Here is an 18,137-nt window from a genome sequence, read left to right as displayed (position 1 = left end):
TGTTCAACTTGATGATTATTTCATTTCTTCTCAGTCAATTATCAGAGTTTGTTTATATCCACTTAAAAATTTTTAAATTGTGTCTCCCATCCAAGTACTGACCCTGCTTAGCTTCCGAGATCAGTTAAGATTGGATGCATTCAGGGTGGCATGGCCGTAAATGAAATTGTTTATCATGGGAAAATATGCATAACATAGAATTTACCATTGTAATCATTTGTGAGTGTACAGTTCAGTGGCATTAAGTTCATTTGCACTGTTGTGCATCCATCACCACCATCCATCTCCACAATTGCTTCCTCCTCCCTAGCTCTATATCTACGTTTTAAGAAGAATGGAGTTAGTGTTCTCAGAGCAGAAGGGTGGATCTGGGGCCTCCAGCTCTGTCCATGCTCCAGGGGGCAGGTTGACAAGTCTGACTGGTGGATAACTCGGGCATGACCTCAAAGCTGATTTGGAATGAGGCAGGGGTAGACATGAGTGCATGGAGGGATAAATCAATATATTTCCTAAGTGAGGAGTGTGTTGCTGTATTGGCTGTTGTTAGAAATAAACACCGTAAACAGGATTTTCCTCATTCAGAAGGTGTGCTGTGGACATGAAATGCTTTTTAAATGAGAAACTCAAAGTTGGCCCCTGTGTTCGTTTACCGGGGCTGCTGTAATGAAACACCGCAGACCGGGCTGCTTGAGCAGCGGAGGTTTATTTCTCGCAGGTCTGGAAGCTGGACGTTCGAGAGTAAGGGGTCAGCAGGGTGGTTTCTTTTGAGGCCTCTCTTTCTGGCTTCTCCCTGTGTCCTTGCATGATCTCCCCTACGTGTGTCTCTGTGTCCTGATTTTCTCTTTGTGTAAGGCCGCCAGTCATGTGGGATTAGGGTTCACCCTGATGACCTCATTCTAATTTAGTTACCTCTTTAAAGACTTCATTGCTAAATAAGGACACATTCTGAGCTACGTGGGGTTAGAACTTCAACATATGAGTTCTAGTGGCGGCGGACGAGGGGCTCCAGGTCAGCCCATGCCAGTCTCTAGAGATCCCTCCAGTTCTAAAACTCCTCCAAATCCTCCCCAGTTCCAGAAGGAAGCAGAGGGAGCCAGGCGTCCTGTGCCTGGGGCCGCCCCTGCGCACGCTCCCCAGGGCACGGGATTGTTGGTAGAACATTACACACACAACTCTGAAGTCCCAGAGACAGAATGTCCTGCTGTTTCTGAGCCACGTCCATGACATTTTTCTTAGAGAGAAAGAATAATAAACAGAGACAGAATATTTTTAAGTCCTACCCTCCTTGTCTGCCAAGAATAATCCTGGTGTTCTCTGGAACTCACTGCCTTCATGGCCATCCTGTACTTTGTATCTGTAAATGTCTGCCCTGGAAAAAGCCATCCACTGGTTTCAAGATAATCCGCAGGCTTTAAATAAACACAAGACTCCTTGAAACAGAGCCTCGCTCTGGAAATAGAGCGAGAGGCCGTTTCAGTCCAAGGAGAAGAGAGGCTGATGGCTAATTAAACTCCAAGAAGTGCCTTTTAAAATAGCATTTTGGTTTCAGTTATTGAATCGAGCTACGATTATCTAACGCACACCCCTTTTAATGTACGCTTTGCACTGGGAAACAGTAGGAACTGAGTTTTATTCTGTGCAGGGAAATGTGTGGTTGTGGCAGAGCCATAGTCACCTGGGGTGGTGTCAGGCGTGTTTATGCCATTTCTTGATTTCTAACCACCTTCACTTTTTGTGTGTGTGAACAAAGATAATTCAGTTTTTTACCTTGTTATGACACTTGATAGATTACGTAGAATGACAGGCCTGACCAGAGAGCTAATAAAAAAGAAATCTACTAATTGTACTCATTTATACTGAAAGCTTATTCCCTCCATTTCTCTCCCTTCTTCCTCCTTCCCCCGACTCCTAAGTCTTTCGTATGAGCCAGGCTGTGTTCTATCTATCAATGGAAAAATTCAAAAGACTTTTTTGTGGTGAGTTGTCAGGTTTTTTTTTTTTTTTAATTGAGCAGAATGCTAAAGAAATTGTTGACTCCCTCGTTGGCTATGTAAATCTTTTTCATCGAAGATCCATGAAGATCGTGTAGTGTGTGTTGAAAAAGTAGAATTTATTATAAGCTCCTGTTCTCCAGGTGGAATTTGCTTCTCTAAGTCTGTAAAAATGGGCAAGTGCCATGTGTCTTAAAAAATTCATTCATCCCTTTGCTTCATTGATGGCCTCCTTTGCTTGATCACCTGTTCCCTCATTTTGCAATAGAGCTGCAGTCATGTCTGCTCACTTACTAGCCAGTAACCAGCATCGGTCCCCCAACTGCCACTCATTATCAAATGATTAACTGTTATTTATTATACAGTGGAGAAGGCCGTGCCTCAGCTTTCCACAGATTCATAGGCTGAGTTCTTCCCCCGTGAAACTTGCCTGCCGCGGATGCAAGACAGAAAAACAAGTGCCTTTTGGAACGGAGCAGCCTGAGCCCGGATTTCTCTAACGTATACGTGCTGTTATTTTAGGTCTCCGAGTTCAATCCTTTGACGTTCACCAGCGTGATCGAATGCGAGAAGCCAAACAACGACCTGAGTAGGTTTCGCGGCTGCATGTGAGTATCCTGCGTCTGCCCGCACGCATCCTTCTGTTTGATAACTATATAGGCAGGTGCATACACTCGCTCAGTTATAAAGTATGCATTTAATACTCTTTGCCACGTGGTGTAGCTGTTCGGGAATGTGGCCCAGCACCTGAGCCTTCTTGGCTGCTTTTGGAACTGGTGGGTAAGAGCCTGTTGTCAGTAGAAGCTCGCCACGACCATCTGTAAGGAGGAGGTACCGCTTTTCCTCCCGCTGGCAGGCACTGGGAAGGTGATAGGGTGTGAGCAGAGACGTTGCTGACCACACATGGCCCTGTGACGTGGAAGCAGGAGTAGGCCGGGTGGAGTTTCGTGGATGTATGCTTCCACTCAGTCACTGAACAAGTATTTATTGATACCTGCTACATGCTGGGCGCATTCAAGGCACTGGATGTAATGTGGTAAACTGAATAAACAGAAGTTCCTGCCTTTGTGTTTATTTCATTCTAGTTAGGGGGAAAGACAGACAATTAAAACAAATAAGCATAACCTAGAGTGTGTCTGGTAGGCCAGCCCCTTCCTGCTCCAAAACAGAAAGACAGGTGGATCAGGGCACAGGCCTGGCCCTGTGTTGGCACTTGCTGAAGCCGCGTGATGGGGAGTAGTAGAGACAACCTTCATGTCTGTTTGGAAATTTCCATGATAATCCAAGTGTGTGTGTGTGGTCAGTGGTGGGGGGAAAAACATGGAAGAGAATAGGCAGTGTCAGGACGGAGCTGCTGAGTGGCCTGCCAGGGCCCTTGGGGATGGTCTCCTGGAGAACCAGCCTGTGACAGGGGCATGACACACATGGCGTTCCACTGCCCTCAAGCACTGTTCAGCTATCACGCCTCAGCCACCTCCTGTGGGCTCAGCCCTCTCCCCTGCAGTACAAGGGGCCGCCTCCTGGCACTGTCCTACTTGGAGGCGGGGATGGATCATTGATGCCTGCAGCCGCTGAATGGCCCAGGCAGTGGTCTCCCCCCCCGCCCCCCACAGACACACGGAGGTGTGGGGACGATCTGCTTCTGAAAGTGGCCCCATTTCTGAGAGCTTTCAGTGTGAGTTTGAGTCTTCTGATTTGCCAGCACCTCCAGCCTTGCTGCCTGTGCCCAGCACACAGTGGCAGGCGGTAGGGCTGGGGATGACTCAACAGAAGTGAGCTCTGCACAGCAAAAGCTGAAATTCGTCTGCAGCCAAATGTTGACCCCGTCACCCACTGGAATTGCCCCGTAACCTTCACACCACACAGCCCAGAAATACTGGCAGATTTGCCTCTTTGAGGACCAGCCATTCCAAACTTGAAACATGAACCGTTTGCACTTGGAGAACAGAACTGAGCTTGGGTTTGTAGCAAGAAGACCCTAGCCTGAATAGAGGCTCTTCCTCTTCCCTGGGAGGTGGCCTTAGGAAAGTGATTCTGTCTTCCTGCGCCCCGGCCTTCTCCGAATCCTGGAGGTATCATCGGCTGCCTGATACCAGGCTGACGTGAGAGTCCAGTGAAAGAATGTACGTGACGTACGACACGAATTAGAAAGTGTCGCGTGTGGAATGCTCGCAGTAGGAAAATCTTAGAGACAGGAAGTGGATTGGCAGTGGCCAGGGTTTGGGGGTGTGGAGTGAGATAGGAATGGGAAGGGACTGCCCATGGGTCTAGGGTTTATTTTAGGGTTGTGAACATGTTCTCGTTAGTTGGGTGTGGTGGTGCACTCCTGTAGTCCCAGCTACCTGGGAGGCTGATGTGGGAGGATCGCTTGAGCGGGGGAGGCAGAGATTGCAGTGAACCATGATTGTGCCATTGTACTCCATGCTGGGAGACAGAGCAAGACCCAGTCTCAAAAAAAAGAAAGAAGAAAATGTTCTCATATTAGCTGGTGGTGGTAGTTATACAACTCTTGATGATACAAAAACAAACAGAAAAAAAAGCTAGGCTGTGCAGTGGCTTAGGCCTGTAATCCTTTGGGAGGCCTAGATGGGAGGTTCACTTGAGGTTAGGAGTTTAAGACCAGCCTGGACAATGTAGTGAGACCTTGTCTCTATAAAAATCACACACAAAATAAGTTAGCCTGGTGTGGTGGTGCGCATCTGTAATCACAGAAACTCAGGAGGCTGAGGTGGGGGGATGGCTTACACCCAGGGGATCCAGGCTGCAGTGAGCTATGATCACAGCACTGCACTCCAGCCTGGACAATAGAGTGACCCTATCTGAATCACATCAAAACACAGAACTGGATGAACTTAAATGAGTGAACATTATAGTCTGTGAAATATATCTCAAGCTGGCAGAAAAATAGTGCTAGGAGCCTCATTATTCAAGTGCCCTTTAAGGCTGCATTCTTTGGAAGGATCCTCATGTAGTTAAACCCTAATGAAATCTTCAGAGCTAGGATCTGGAAGTAACATCGTTCCCCACCTTCTCCAGCTGTTCCCGGCACTCACTCCTCAGCCCCTGCCCTGAGGTGTCCTCGCCCAGAGAGGCCTCCTGGGAATGGAGACCTGGCTCAGCCTGACCCTGCTTATTATGCACAGCCAACTTTATGGCACGCGGTCACCTCTGAAGCCACAAACCAATCAAACATTTGCATTTTCCCCTAAAGAATAAAGCAAAGAGGTTGGCTGGTTAACTGGTCATCTGATGTAAAATTCCATTTGACTTTGTAAAGCCGGTTCGCTAGCTCTCTTTTCAGACCTGTCAACGTTTGCTTAGATTCTTGAGTGCTTTGATATTGGATGCATACGTATTTATAATTGTTATGTCTTCCTGCATAATTGACCCTTCTTTGTCTTGTAGGACAGTTTTCAACTTAGTCTATTTTGTCAGATACAAGTATAGCCAGCCCTGTTCTTCTTTGGTGACCATTCTTACCCCCACAGAGCAGGGTTCTGAGCTGCAGAGCCTCCTGCAACCACACAGGGCTGGCACGAGCACAGCTGCATTTTGGGGTAGACTCTTTGCCCTGGTGGGTGACACCCTCCAGAGACCATGGTTAGTAAAGGCAGCAGGGCTGTCACTAACAACAGAGCTGTCACGGTCCCTGCCCCCTCCTACCTGGTGTCTGGTGGGAGCCTTGTGCAGGCTGTATCCAAAATGCCCTTACTGCCAGTGACCAAGCATTAAATAAACTGCATCAGCTAGATTCACTCAAACCGGAATGTTTTAATTCCACCTTGCCACCTTTAGTTGACATATTTATATCTTAAAAATATTGAACATCAGCACAAAACAGTTTGGTAATTTCCATACTTACTTTTGTTAGATAAACAAAAATCTGAACATATTATTTTAAAGAAAATTCTGCCCAGGATTTGCCAGTGGAAGCAATTATCTGTCATTCCTTCCTCCCAACTTATGTCAGTCAGGATCCACTTAGGAAGCAGACTGAACACCCTGATTCATATAGATGAGGAAGGATGCTTGCTAAGGGCACATCTCTGCTAAGGTATTTAATCTGCAGGCGTGGGTGGGTGTAGGGGACGTATTGGGGACAGAGCAGACACTGGATTAGTAGCCGCTGCACAGTCATTGCCATGAGGCCCCATGAGGTCGTTGCCAAGAGTGGCCCTGGGGGACTCAAGACGAGGGAGATGCCTGGGGAGACTCGTAGCCCCGGTCAGGGGACACTGCCAGCCACTAGTGTTGCCTCTCCAGGAGAGAGCAGGGAATAAACTTCCTGTCTTTTCTTTCTTTTTTTTTTTTTTTTTTGAGACAGAGTTTCACTCTGTCGTCCAGGCTGAAGGGCAGTAGCGCAATCTTGACTCCCTGCAACCCTCACCTCCCGGGTTCAAGTGATTCTCCTGCCTCAGCCTCCCCGAGTAGCTGGGATTACAGGCATGCACCACCATACCTGGCTATTTTTTTTTTTTTTTTTTTTTTTTTGGTATTTTTAGTAGAGATGGGATTTCACCGTGTTGGCCAGGCTGGTCTCTAACTCCTGGCCTCAAGCAATCCTCCCACCTCAGCCTCCCAAAGTGCTGGGATTACAGGTGTGAGCCACCGCGCCCAGCCTACTCCCTGTCTTTTCTTGCTCTCAGGCACTCCTCCAGTGTCCTTCCCGTCATCCCCACTGGATGGACCCAGCTCAAAGCCAAGGGCCAGGCAGCCTTCAATGTTTGCCAAGCTCGGAGGTAGGCATTGGGGTGTGCAATGGACAGGACATGAGCAGCTCCTATTTGGAAGCAGAGACATGGAAGGAATACTGCCAGCCGGCCTGGCTGGAGGGCCTGGGAGTGTGGCGTGGAGGACTGCCCTGAAGGCAGCAGAACCTGAGCCCAGGCCAGAAGGCCGGGCTCCCTCAGGCAGAGGCCAGCACAGAGTCCACAGAACATGCTGTGTGGGGGTGGCTGGGGCAGAAAAGCACAGAAGCCACCCCTTCTGTGGGCCAAGCAGGGGCTGTGGAGCGGGCTGGGCCCCGCGTCAAGCTGGAGCAATGAGGAACCCCGCAGGGGACACTCACATGCACACACTCGAAGATTGCTCCGGTGCCTGTGTGAGGAACCCAGGCCGGTGGAGCTGAGGCCAGCAAGCGTGTGTTGCAGGCTCCAGCAAGAGAAATGCAGACGCCTAAATCAGCAGTGCTGCATGGAGATAGAGAGAAGGGGACATGGGTTAAAGACACAGCCAGAGTAAGGTTAACGTGGAGATGAGGTTGAATGGATGTAAAAAATGAGGGAGGCGTCACGGACGGCCAGTGACCATGCCAACGTGGAGCCATCACCTGGGTACCGCGGAGAGGAGGGTCTGGGGCTCTGGTTGCTGGAGGCGATGTGACCTAGGGAGGAACTGGCTTGGAAACTGCTGTCCCTGGTGCCGGGCTTGCATGCTGCTGCCTGTGGCTGTGGAGGAGACACTGAGCACTGTTGCCCTGCACCGCTGTGTTGGAATGGGAAGATTCCCACCCCGGTTGCGGACCCTCACCTTTCTTAATGTGCTGGGACTCAGATGAACGAGACCCATTACCAACAGCAGGTGTGATCAGGAAAACGTAATATCTTCTGAGAAGAAACACGGAGCAGGAGGTACCAGGCGAACACGGCCACTTCCCATGGAGCCTGCATGGGGCACTGTTCAGTGGATGGCTGGTGTTCTCACCAGACGGTTCTCTCATCCAGTTTTGATTTGGAAGACATGGGTCTGATGAGTCAGCAGACCTGGGGACTTGGACCGCATGAGGCCTTCTAAGTGGCTTAATTAAATGTTAAAGGATGTGTGTGAGTGCTTGGGCCGCTGAAACACTGCCACACACTGGGTGGCTTTACCAACAGACTTTTGTTGTCTCCTGGTTCTGGAGGCTGGGAAATCTGAGATCAAAGTGTCTGCAGGACCGGTGCTTTCTGAGTCTCTTTCTCATTAGCTTATGAATGGCAAGATGCCTTCTTGTGTTTTCACATGGTCTTCCCTCTGTGTGTCTCTGTGGCCTGATCTTCTCTTCTTAGAAGGACCTAGTGCTATAGAGTAGGGCCCACACTAAGGACCTCATTTTTTTTTTTCTTTTTGAGACGGAGTCTTGCTCTATCACCCAGGCTGGAGTGCAGTGGCATGATCCCGGCTCACTGCAACCTCTGCCTCCTATGTTCAAGCAATTCTCCTGCCTCGACCTCCCGAGTAGCTAGGGTTACAGGTACCCACCACCATGTCTGGCTTATTTTTGTATTTTCAGTAGAAATGGGGTTTCACCACGTTGACCAGGCTGGTCTCAAACTCCTGACCTCAAGTGATCCGCCTGCCTCAACCTCCCAAAGTACTGGGATTACAGGTGTGAGCCACCATGCCTGTCCAAAGGACCTCATTTTAACTTAATGATCTCTTTAAAGACGCTGTCTCCAAATACAGCCATATTCTGTAGTCCTGGGCGTTAGGGTTTCACCAGCTGAATTCTGAGGGGACACAGGTCAGCCCGTGACAAAGGAGCTGACGGATGACATTCCTGTGCGCATCTTTGTGGAGTTGAGCCTCCTGCCTGTGTGGTCCTGGGCCTGTGTTGCCCTCGGCCGGGCGCCCTCTCTCTCACAAGCCCAAGGCAGCTTCCAGCCCAGGCACCAGGCACCTGATGGTGATGTTCTCCAGCCTCCCCTTTCTGATGTGGGGCTGTTCACACAGGAGTGCGCTCCCGCCCCCCACATTCCCTTGTCCTTCTGGCATGGACCTGTGTAGGTCAGTGCACCTGTATAAAGTGCCGAGTTTCCGTCTGGCTTGGACTCATCAGAAATCACAGTAGTTGCTCAAAAGTCAGTGTCACAATTAAGAACATTTAACGTAGAACATTTTTCTTGTTTCTATTAAGTTTATCGTTCGTCCTTAATAAGCATAACCTGAACTTGGAGACGATTTGTTATTTTCTGCTGTCCCAGTGCAATGGTGTCTTTGTCTGGCTGTCGCTGGAGAAGTCCATGGGAGACACGTGGTGGTGGGGACCTCACTCCAGAACTGTGGAGCAGAGTTTTGTACCTAAGGATGTCTCATACCTGTCAGGCTGTCAGTGCTGTGGCTGCCAAAGTGGTTTGCCGTCTCGAATCTCTCTTTAAAGGAAAACCTTACTCCGTCTTGGAATTGCCAAGGGAGCAGTAGACACAGCGGTGGCTGAATAGCCCTTGTGCGGCCCCCTGTGTCTGCTCTGGTGAATAACCCTTGCTGTGGGTAAATAACTGACTTGTAGAAAATGTATCCTCCCAGCTTGCATTTCAGCCTTGCCTTTACTGTTTAGCTTCTCTTCTCCACGAGGACATAGGTTTATTTCCCTGGTCAGGAGGCTAAGAGTTGGCAGGAGGGAAACCCCTGCAGGGGTCCCTGGTGAGCCGCTGAGAGACACACAGGAAGCATTTGGGCTGTGAGAGTGTGGGGAAGATGTGTGGAGCAGGTGTGGGTGTGAAAAGGTGGCCTCTTGGAAGGCACTCCCTTGGTGGCCCTGCCTGGGGTGGGTTAGGCTGGGCCCCTGCTGTTGTTCTGGAAACCTGAAACTATAGCAGGCCTGGGCTACAGTTCCGGTTATGAGGCCTCCCCCTGTGACAGCCAGATGCACAAGCATCTGGCTCCTGGGGCCACATCTGTCCCAGTGCGATCCTAGCCCAAGGCTGCCCAGCCAGCCTGGGTCATGAGTGGGCCAGGAGGACAAATTTGAAAACCAGTAGCTTAAGCTTGGACTGTCCCTCCGAATCTAAATAGCAGTAAAACAGAATTTATAGAATTGTCTCATGGAATTTACCACATTTCAGACCACATATATTAATATTTCTAATAATTTTATAACTTCTTGTAAGAGAAAAGGATGTTAAAAATGAAACCAATATCATCCCCTTTTGTAGAAAGGTGTTTGTTTTTTTATGACAGCTTGAGGCTGTGATTAGGAGTAACATTTCCTGTGTTGAGCAGGAGATGTGCAGAGACCACGTAGCAAGGCCTTCCTTGGCCGGTTAGGAGTTTGCCCCTCCTAGCGGTGGTCAGTCCTGGAGTGAAAACAATTGCATCTGCAAAACAAACAAACACCAGGCCCTGGGGCTGCTTCTGGATGCCCAGTGACTAGTGAGCAGCAGTCCCGTCTCAGCTCTTGCAGAGACCCACAGGGCGAGTCACCCACCCTCGGGGCCCCCGTCCCCTTCCCAGTCCAGATCCGGGCATCCCCAAGCTTTCATTGTGTCAGGGCCTTCCTTCCTCAAGGCAGTGCCGCCCAAGACACGAGGTACATGCCTGCAACCACGTGACACGTGCCAACCGCCCCTCCACAGCATACATGACAACGGGAAAAAAGCCGGGCTGTATAAAGAAAACCTGCTGCTGCGGGGCTGCACCCTCAGGAACACGGACGCCGTCGTCGGCATCGTCATCTACGCAGGTAGGCTCGGGCACCTGGCACCACCTGCCGCCAGGCGGCACTGTGTGCTCCAGCCCTTCTCCCTCACTGCTTCCTAAGCATCACGTGGCCGGGCGCGGTGGCTCATGTCTGTAATCCCAGCACGCTGGGAGGCTGAGACGGGCGGGCAGATCATGAGGTCAGGAGTTTGAGACCAGCTTGGCCAATAGAGTGAAACCCCGTCTCTACTAAAATCACATAAAAAATTAGCGGGGTGTGGTGGCCTGCGCCTGTGGTCCCAGCTACTAGGAAGGCTGAGGCAGGAGAGTCTCTTGAACCTGGGAGAGGGAGGTTGCAGTAAGCCGAGTTTGCACCACTGCACTCCAGCCTGGGCAACAGGGCAAGACTCCATCTCAAAAAAAGAAGAAAAAAAAAGTGTAACATATCCCCATTGTAGAAAATTTGGAAAACTAAGAAAACGGAAAGGAGCAAAAGCAAAAATTCTTTGAATAGTACCTCAACCCAAAGCCTTCTTTCTTGGCACGGTGGTGTATTTCTTTCCATTTCTTTCTCCACAATCATTATACATATGAGATTAATTTCATTTTATTTTATTTATTTTCCGACCTGTTCAACAGGAAGGAAGATTAATTTTAAACCCTGCTTTTTGGACTGAGCTTCTCACCTAAGCACCAGTGAATGGCAGCGTGGAATTCCCTCCACGCCGTCCGTGCAGCTGGTCCCTTACCTCTGGGCTCTGACTTGCCGTGTCCTTTGTCCTCCCTAACAGGACATGAAACCAAGGCTCTGCTGAACAACAGCGGGCCCCGCTACAAGCGCAGCAAGCTGGAGAGGCAGATGAACTGCGACGTGCTGTGGTGTGTCCTCCTCCTTGTTTGCATGTCTCTGTTTTCAGCAGTGGGTAAGTCTCCTAGACAGATCGGAAATAAGTGGGGGCTAGGCGCAGTGGCTCACGCCTGTAATCCCAGCACTTTGGGAGGCCGAGGTGGGAGGATCACTGGAGGTCAGGAGTTGGTGACCAGCTGGCCAACATGGTGAAACCCCATCTCTACTAAAAATACAAAAAAAAAAAAAAAAAAAAAAAAAAAGCCGGGCAAGGTGGCAGGTGCCTGTAGTCCCAGCTACTCGGGAGGCTGAGGCAGGAGAGGTGGAGGTTGCAGTGAGCCGAGATCGCACCACTGCACTCCAGCCTGGGCGACAGAGTGAGACTCTGTTTCAAAAAAAAAAAAAAAAAAAGAAAAAGAAAGAAATGAGTGGGCTCCAGGTGGGCTGCCCCCAAACATGCAAGCCTAGCACTCTAAAGTTAAAACCCCGGTTTTCACCGACTTGAACTCAAGGGCAGCCTGCGTCAGCACAGGCCACATGGAAACGCCAGGGTGAATGGGCATGGCAGAGGATAGCTGTCCCTCAGCAACCATGGCGGGTCGGTTCCAGGACTCCCCCACCATACCAAAATCTTCAGATGCTCAAGTCCGTGATAAGAAGTGGAAGAGTATTTGCATATAACCTACCTATACCTTCCTCTGAACTTTAAATCAGCAGTCCCCAACCTTTTTGGCACCAGGGACTGGTTTTTTTCTAAGATAATATTTCCACGGATGTGGGGGTAGCAGGGGATGTGGTTTAGGGATGAAACTGTTCCACCTATCAGGCACCAGTTAGCTTCTCATCAGGCACCAGTTAGCTTCTCATCAGGAGCGTGCAGCCTGGATCCCTCCCATGCACATTTCACAACAGGATTGGTGCTCCTGTGAGAATCGAATACTGCCGCTGATCTGACAGGAGGCGGAGCTCGGGGGGAATGCAACTCGCCTGCCACTCACCTCCAGCTGTGCTGCCCAGTTCCTAACAGGCCGTGGACCAGTACCAGTCCGCAGCCTGGGGTTAGGGACCCCTGCTTTCAGTCACCTCTAGGTTACTTACAATGCCTAACACAATGTCAGTGTCATGTAAATAATGGTTATACTGTGTTGTTTAGGGAATACACACAGACAGAATTTTTTTCTCCTAATATTTTTGGTCCACGGTTGGTTGAATCCATGGATATGGAACGCACAGATCCTGAGGGCTGACTGTAACGTTATTTTCGGAATTGACGATTTCTTAGTGGAAGAATGCTTTCATCACAGCAGTGGTGGTAATTCCAGGGGAATAAGTATCAGTAAGCTGGTGTTGAACTAAGGCTAAGAGCTGGAGAAGCACAAATGTTACTAATGGGAACTTCATGAAAAGAGAGATCAAAAAATGGCTTTGAATCGTAAGAAGGGGCTAGCAGTTAGGTTCCATGTGGGGCCACACCAAGTGGGTGTGAGGTGGTCTTAGCCCAGTGGCATGAGATACAGATGTACGGGAACTGAAAAAGGTTCCGTGACCAGACAGGTGCGGGTCCAGTGGATTAGGCAATGTGCACTACTGTTGGCTTCCCAGAGCCTCCCATATGTGAATTGTGAATCTCAGGAAAGGGCAATAATGGCAGTGTCCGAGCCTACTGACTGTTTTTGCTGCGCATTTCATGAGACTGGTGTTTCGTGAGCTGTGTGTTAAGAAATTCCGTCTTGGTGCCTCACACTGTCAGCTGCCAACACACGGGTAGCTTGTGTTGGGACAAGTGGTGCCACTTAGCACCAACAATGGGAAACTCTCAGTGTGAGGAAGAGACCAAGTCCCACCTCCTTCCTGAAGTTGGATTGAAGGTGCCAAGAACATTGTGTGTTTTCTCTTTCTGACATGGCAAAGCTGACTAAGAAAACCAAATGTGCTTGCGTCAGGTAACAAATATTAAAGTTTTGCTTTAATATACGCTAGCAATGTTCTTATTTTTCCATTGGATGAATGACATTTCTCTTTGAACTTTACTACAGGACATGGACTGTGGATATGGCGGTATCAAGAGAAGAAGTCATTATTTTATGTCCCCACATCTGATGGAAGCTCCTTATCCCCAGTCACAGCTGCAGTTTACTCATTTTTAACAATGATAATAGTCCTGCAGGTAACAATACTCAGTATTGTACAATAATTGCTTTACTTTTATGAAGAGAACTTAAAATCATCATACTCTGTTCAGAATTTCCTATAAATTCTGCATCTGGGAGGACAGCAAATATATCCGCCTGGATTCTGCCTTTTATTTTTCATCCTAAATCGTCTATGGGATCTTTCCTTGGGGGATTTTTAAGTCAAAATTTTCCTTTTCTGTTCTTAAGATTCTTGTACTTTGAGGGTTTGGTTTGGGTCATTGTTTTCATTTTGTTGTTTTTCCTTTCGGTTACTTTTTTAAACAAAATAGATTTTATTTTGGAATAATTTTAAGTCTTTGCAGCTTTTCTGTAAATCTTAAAATTATTCCAAAATAAAATCTAGTTTTCTAAATAAATTTTACAGAGAGTTTCCATACATCCCTCACCCAGTTTTCCCTAATGTGAATATATTACATTGTCGTGGTACATTGTGAAAACTAAGAAGCCAACTTTAGTCCTTTGCTTCGTTTTTTTCTTGTTTCTTTTTCTTTTTTTTTTTTTTTTTTTTTTTTTAGACAGGGTCTCGCTTTGTTGCCAGGCTGGAGTGCAGTGGTGCGATCTTGGCTCACTGCAGCATCTGCCTCGTGGGTTCAAGCAATTTTCTTGCCTCAGCCTCCAGAGTAGCTGGGATTATAGGGGCATGCCACACACCTGACTAATTTTCGTATTTTTAGTAGAGATGGGGTTTCACCATGTTGGCCATGCTGGTCTCAAACTCCTGACCTCAAGTGATCCACCCACCTCGGTCTCCCAAAGTGCTGGGATGACAGGCGTGAGCCACTGCACCTGGCCTAGTCCTTTGCTTTGAACAAAACTCCAGACTTCTTTCAGATCCCACTAGTCCTTCCATAAATGTGCTTTTTCTGCTCCGGGATTTAGTTGAGGTTATCCACACTGCATTTGTCTGCACTTGTTATTCTTACTATTATTATTAATTTGCACACCTCCCTGACGCCTCCCAGTCAATGACTGGCTATCTATGCCCAGAAAGGTCTGTGAAAGAGTGGGGAGGGTCCCAGAGTCCAGAGGACGAGGGGGCAGTGAGTTCACCACCAACCTTCCTGGGAACTGAGTGACCAGAGGACATTGGCTCAGGCTTTGCCTAGGAGGGAACCTGTGCTGTCGCTTATATGTGCTTCATACAACAGGAAACAGTCTTATTTAACTGTCTAAATTAGTTTTTTAAAAAATGCAAATTTTGTTCTAGCCTTGAGTTAGGACTGCAGTTGGTGTTTCATTAACGTACTTCAGTTCCCAGGAGAACCCAGTTAGTCTGTGGATGATATTCTGAGTCTGTAAACATTAGTTCAATACTGTTACTCTACCAAAATAAATGAGTAAGTAAACATTATTTTTGAGGAGAATTGTTCTTAAATTATGAAGGCATCACTGAATATTTTTCTCAAAGCCTCGTTCCCTTCCCTCTGCATTGTACAAGAAGAGCACAGAACCGGCATCTGAAGGACGACTGTGCTGTTTGCACTGTCCCCGGAACTTGGGGTTGTACTCCTGGGAGATGGGAGCTCAGGGAAAGCCCGGGGGTCGAATGCCGCCGTGGAGTGTGGTGTGAGGTGACCTTGCTTATGAGGACTGACTGTGCCATGACTTTTTTTCTCTTTTCTCTCTTTCCTGTCCTAGCCTCTCTCAAGCACAACTTGCTTGCTTCTATCCAAGCCATGGGCACCATACTTCCAGACACGATAGTGGATCCCTGCTCTGCAGCTGCTCCATAAGCTGTCCTAGTTTATTCTCTTTGCCAATACTCTAATGCTTTTCCAATACTGACTCTCAACCAGGCTATTTAAGCTCTTCAAGGTACAGTATAGTCGCTCCTTCCTTGCAGTTGTAGTCATTTGTTATTTAAATAGATTGATTTCCCGGCTCCCCGGTCCTCACGGTCATTCGTCCTGTGTGCCTTGTCTCTTCCAGGTTTTGATTCCAATTTCCTTATACGTTTCCATTGAGATTGTTAAAGCATGCCAAGTGTACTTCATTAACCAGGACGTACAGTTGTATGACGAAGAAACAGACTCGCAGCTGCAGTGCCGAGCTTTGAACATCACGGAAGACTTAGGGCAGATACAGTACATTTTTTCAGATAAAACTGGCACTCTGACAGAGAATAAGATGGTTTTCCGAAGATGCACCGTGTCTGGTGTAGAATATTCTCATGATGCAAATGGTGAGTCTGGAGGTGTGGGGCTCTCAACCCGGGCTGAACCAGAAAGCTGCTCTATCCAGAGCTGCTTGGAGACACACACACACACACACACACACACTCTCTCTCTCTCACACACACCCCACAGGCTTCAGGGATTACTGATTTTCAAGGGAGTATAAAGACGTGGCTGTCAGAGCAGCTCAGGTGCCTGAAGCCCGGTGCTATTTATAGAGCAGGCACTGGCACGGCCGCCCGCCCTGTTCCTGCAGTGTCTGGGGTGCCAGGCATCCGCCAAGCAACCAGGCAAACCACCCGCGAGGAGCTCACTTCCAAGGCATCCGGCCCCCTTGCTCTGCCACCTTCCAGGGCATCCGGTCCCCTTGCTCTGCCACCTTCCAGGGCATCCGGCCCCCTTGCTCTGCCACCTTCCAGGGCATCCGGCCCCCTTGCTCTGCCACCTTCCAGGGCATCCGGCCCCCTTGCTCTGCCACCTTCCAGGGCATCCGGCCCCCTTGCTCTGCCACCTTCCAGGGCATCCGGCCCCCTTGCTCTGCCACCTTCCAGGGCATCCGGCCCCCTTGCTCTGCCACCTTCCAGGGCATCCGGCCCCCTTGCTCTGCCACCTTCCAGGGCATCCGGCCCCCTTGCTCTGCCACCTTCCAGGGCATCCGGCCCCCTTGCTCTGCCACCTTCCAGGGCATCCGGCCCCCTTGCTCTGCCACCTTCCAGGGCATCCGGCCCCCTTGCTCTGCCACCTTCCAGGGCATCCGGCCCCCTTGCTCTGCCACCTTCCAGGGCATCCGGTCCCCTTGCTCTGCCACCTTCCAGGGCATCCGGTCCCCTTGCTCTGCCACCTTCCAGGGCATCCGGTCCCCTTGCTCTGCCACCTTCCAGGGCATCCGGTCCCCTTGCTCTGCCACACCAAGGGACCAAGAGATATCTCTGTTGTCACCCATCCATTTTCTGGTCATAAAATCCTCAGAAGGGCACCGGCTAATTCATGCTTCATTCTCTCCCCTGGAACAGTGTTCCTGGGAACTGGAAAGATGAATCGCCTCACTCCCAATTATTGAAGTGGTCTCCACTCCCACCTCTCCCTTCCGTATCTGTGGCTGCCTCCTTCCAACCTGGTGCCTCTGGGGAGACACCAGCTTCCGAAACCCAGGGTGTGACTGCAGCCAGCACCCCGCCCCAGGCAGGAGAGGGTGCGGACCAGGGTCCCTGCCACGGCTATGCCTGGGGCTGCAGCGCCTTGGGAGTGCGCACCCTGCACTGCGGCCTGGGGTCCATTTCCTGCCTGTGACAGAAGCCGAGTGCATGCTACGGAAACAGCAAATTAAAACCGGGCAGAGGGAATGCAAGCGGGCGTGACTAGGAAGCTGCTCTTTAGAAGGATTTAGTGGGAGGCCTCTGTCGAATACTTGACACTTTTGTGAGTTTTATAAAACCAAGGATTATCATGATAGCCACCATCTTCCTCAACATGAAGTGAAGCAGTCATAGTAAACAGAAGGCAGAGGAAATTACCCACTTTGTTTAAAGTTTTATTTGCCACCCAGAATAGATGATCGGTGACAGTACTCCATCCACTCGCCCATCCTCCCTCCCACCAGCCTCCTTTGGCCTCCCCCTCCTTTTTACCCTTCTTCTACCCTCCTCTCCTCTCCCTCCTTCCTCCCCTTCCCCTCCCGTAGTTGCTAAACCTGGTGCAGCACAGTGCATTGTGTGCTCTTCTCAAAAACGGAACTCAGCAGAGTCCTGAGGGGATCAGAGATCCGGGCAGTGGGTTCTGCAGCAGCCCTTAAAGCCGAGACCCAGTTTCAGACAGACACGAGGAATAGGTTTTGAGATCTGTTGCACAGCCGGGTGACCCGAGGCAATAAGAATGTATTACACATTTCAAAATGACTGAGAGGGTAAATTTTAACTGTCTCACCATAAAAACATGATAGGTGAGTAAAGTGACAGATTTGTTAATTCGCATGATTTAATCATGCCGCATTGTACGCATATATCAGAACGTCACATTGCAGCCCATAAATGTATACAATGCTGATTTATCCGTTAGTAATAATAATAATAAATTTAAAAGATAATAATAAAGTTGGAAGCTCAGGCTCCGGGGGTAGGATCCCAACTAAGATTACAGAAAGATTCTGACAATTGCCAAATGCTACCGGAAAACCAGAGGGTTTCCTTGCCTCAAGACACGGGGGGCTTCCTGGTGATGAATGAAACCACGTGGGTCTCAGCAGCGTGTTTTAGAGAAGTGCCTGGATCAGCTGCTGACAGGCACCCAGGCAAGGAGCGTCATCAGCCAGTTATCTTACGATCTGACCTTTCCGAATCTTCCTCATAAAGGAGTTCAGATGGACTCTGAACCCCAAGCTCTGCTCACGGACCAGAACCAGCTGTGGAAGTCCTGGGTGTACCCCCTCTGACAGCTTGGCCTGATGACCTGGAGCTGACCGGCTGTGCATGCCTAGGAGGGAACATTACCTGCTCCTGGGCCTCATCTTCCCTGAGGGCATGGAAGGCATCCCTGG

The 18,137-nt window shown here is 49.4% G+C and overlaps 1 protein-coding gene across 1 annotated transcript in view; it reads left to right on the top strand.

Moving 5' to 3' along the window:
* The window catches only part of LOC105499078 (ATPase phospholipid transporting 10A (putative)), a 185,792-nt gene that overhangs the window by 128,539 nt on the left and 39,116 nt on the right, over positions 1-18,137 (top strand). Inside the window, exons 4-8 of the mRNA XM_011771496.3 lie at positions 2,514-2,599; positions 10,325-10,431; positions 11,180-11,311; positions 13,272-13,402; positions 15,360-15,612. Of these exons, the coding sequence (XP_011769798.2) occupies positions 2,514-2,599; positions 10,325-10,431; positions 11,180-11,311; positions 13,272-13,402; positions 15,360-15,612 (709 nt within the window). The remainder of the gene's footprint in view (positions 1-2,513; positions 2,600-10,324; positions 10,432-11,179; positions 11,312-13,271; positions 13,403-15,359; positions 15,613-18,137) is intronic.

This window comes from Macaca nemestrina, chromosome 7 (genome assembly GCF_043159975.1).
Source record: "Macaca nemestrina isolate mMacNem1 chromosome 7, mMacNem.hap1, whole genome shotgun sequence".
Lineage (NCBI taxonomy): Eukaryota > Metazoa > Chordata > Mammalia > Primates > Cercopithecidae > Macaca > Macaca nemestrina.
The sequence above is the reverse complement of the archived record's forward strand: the minus strand, read 5'-3'. Positions and strand labels throughout refer to the sequence as shown.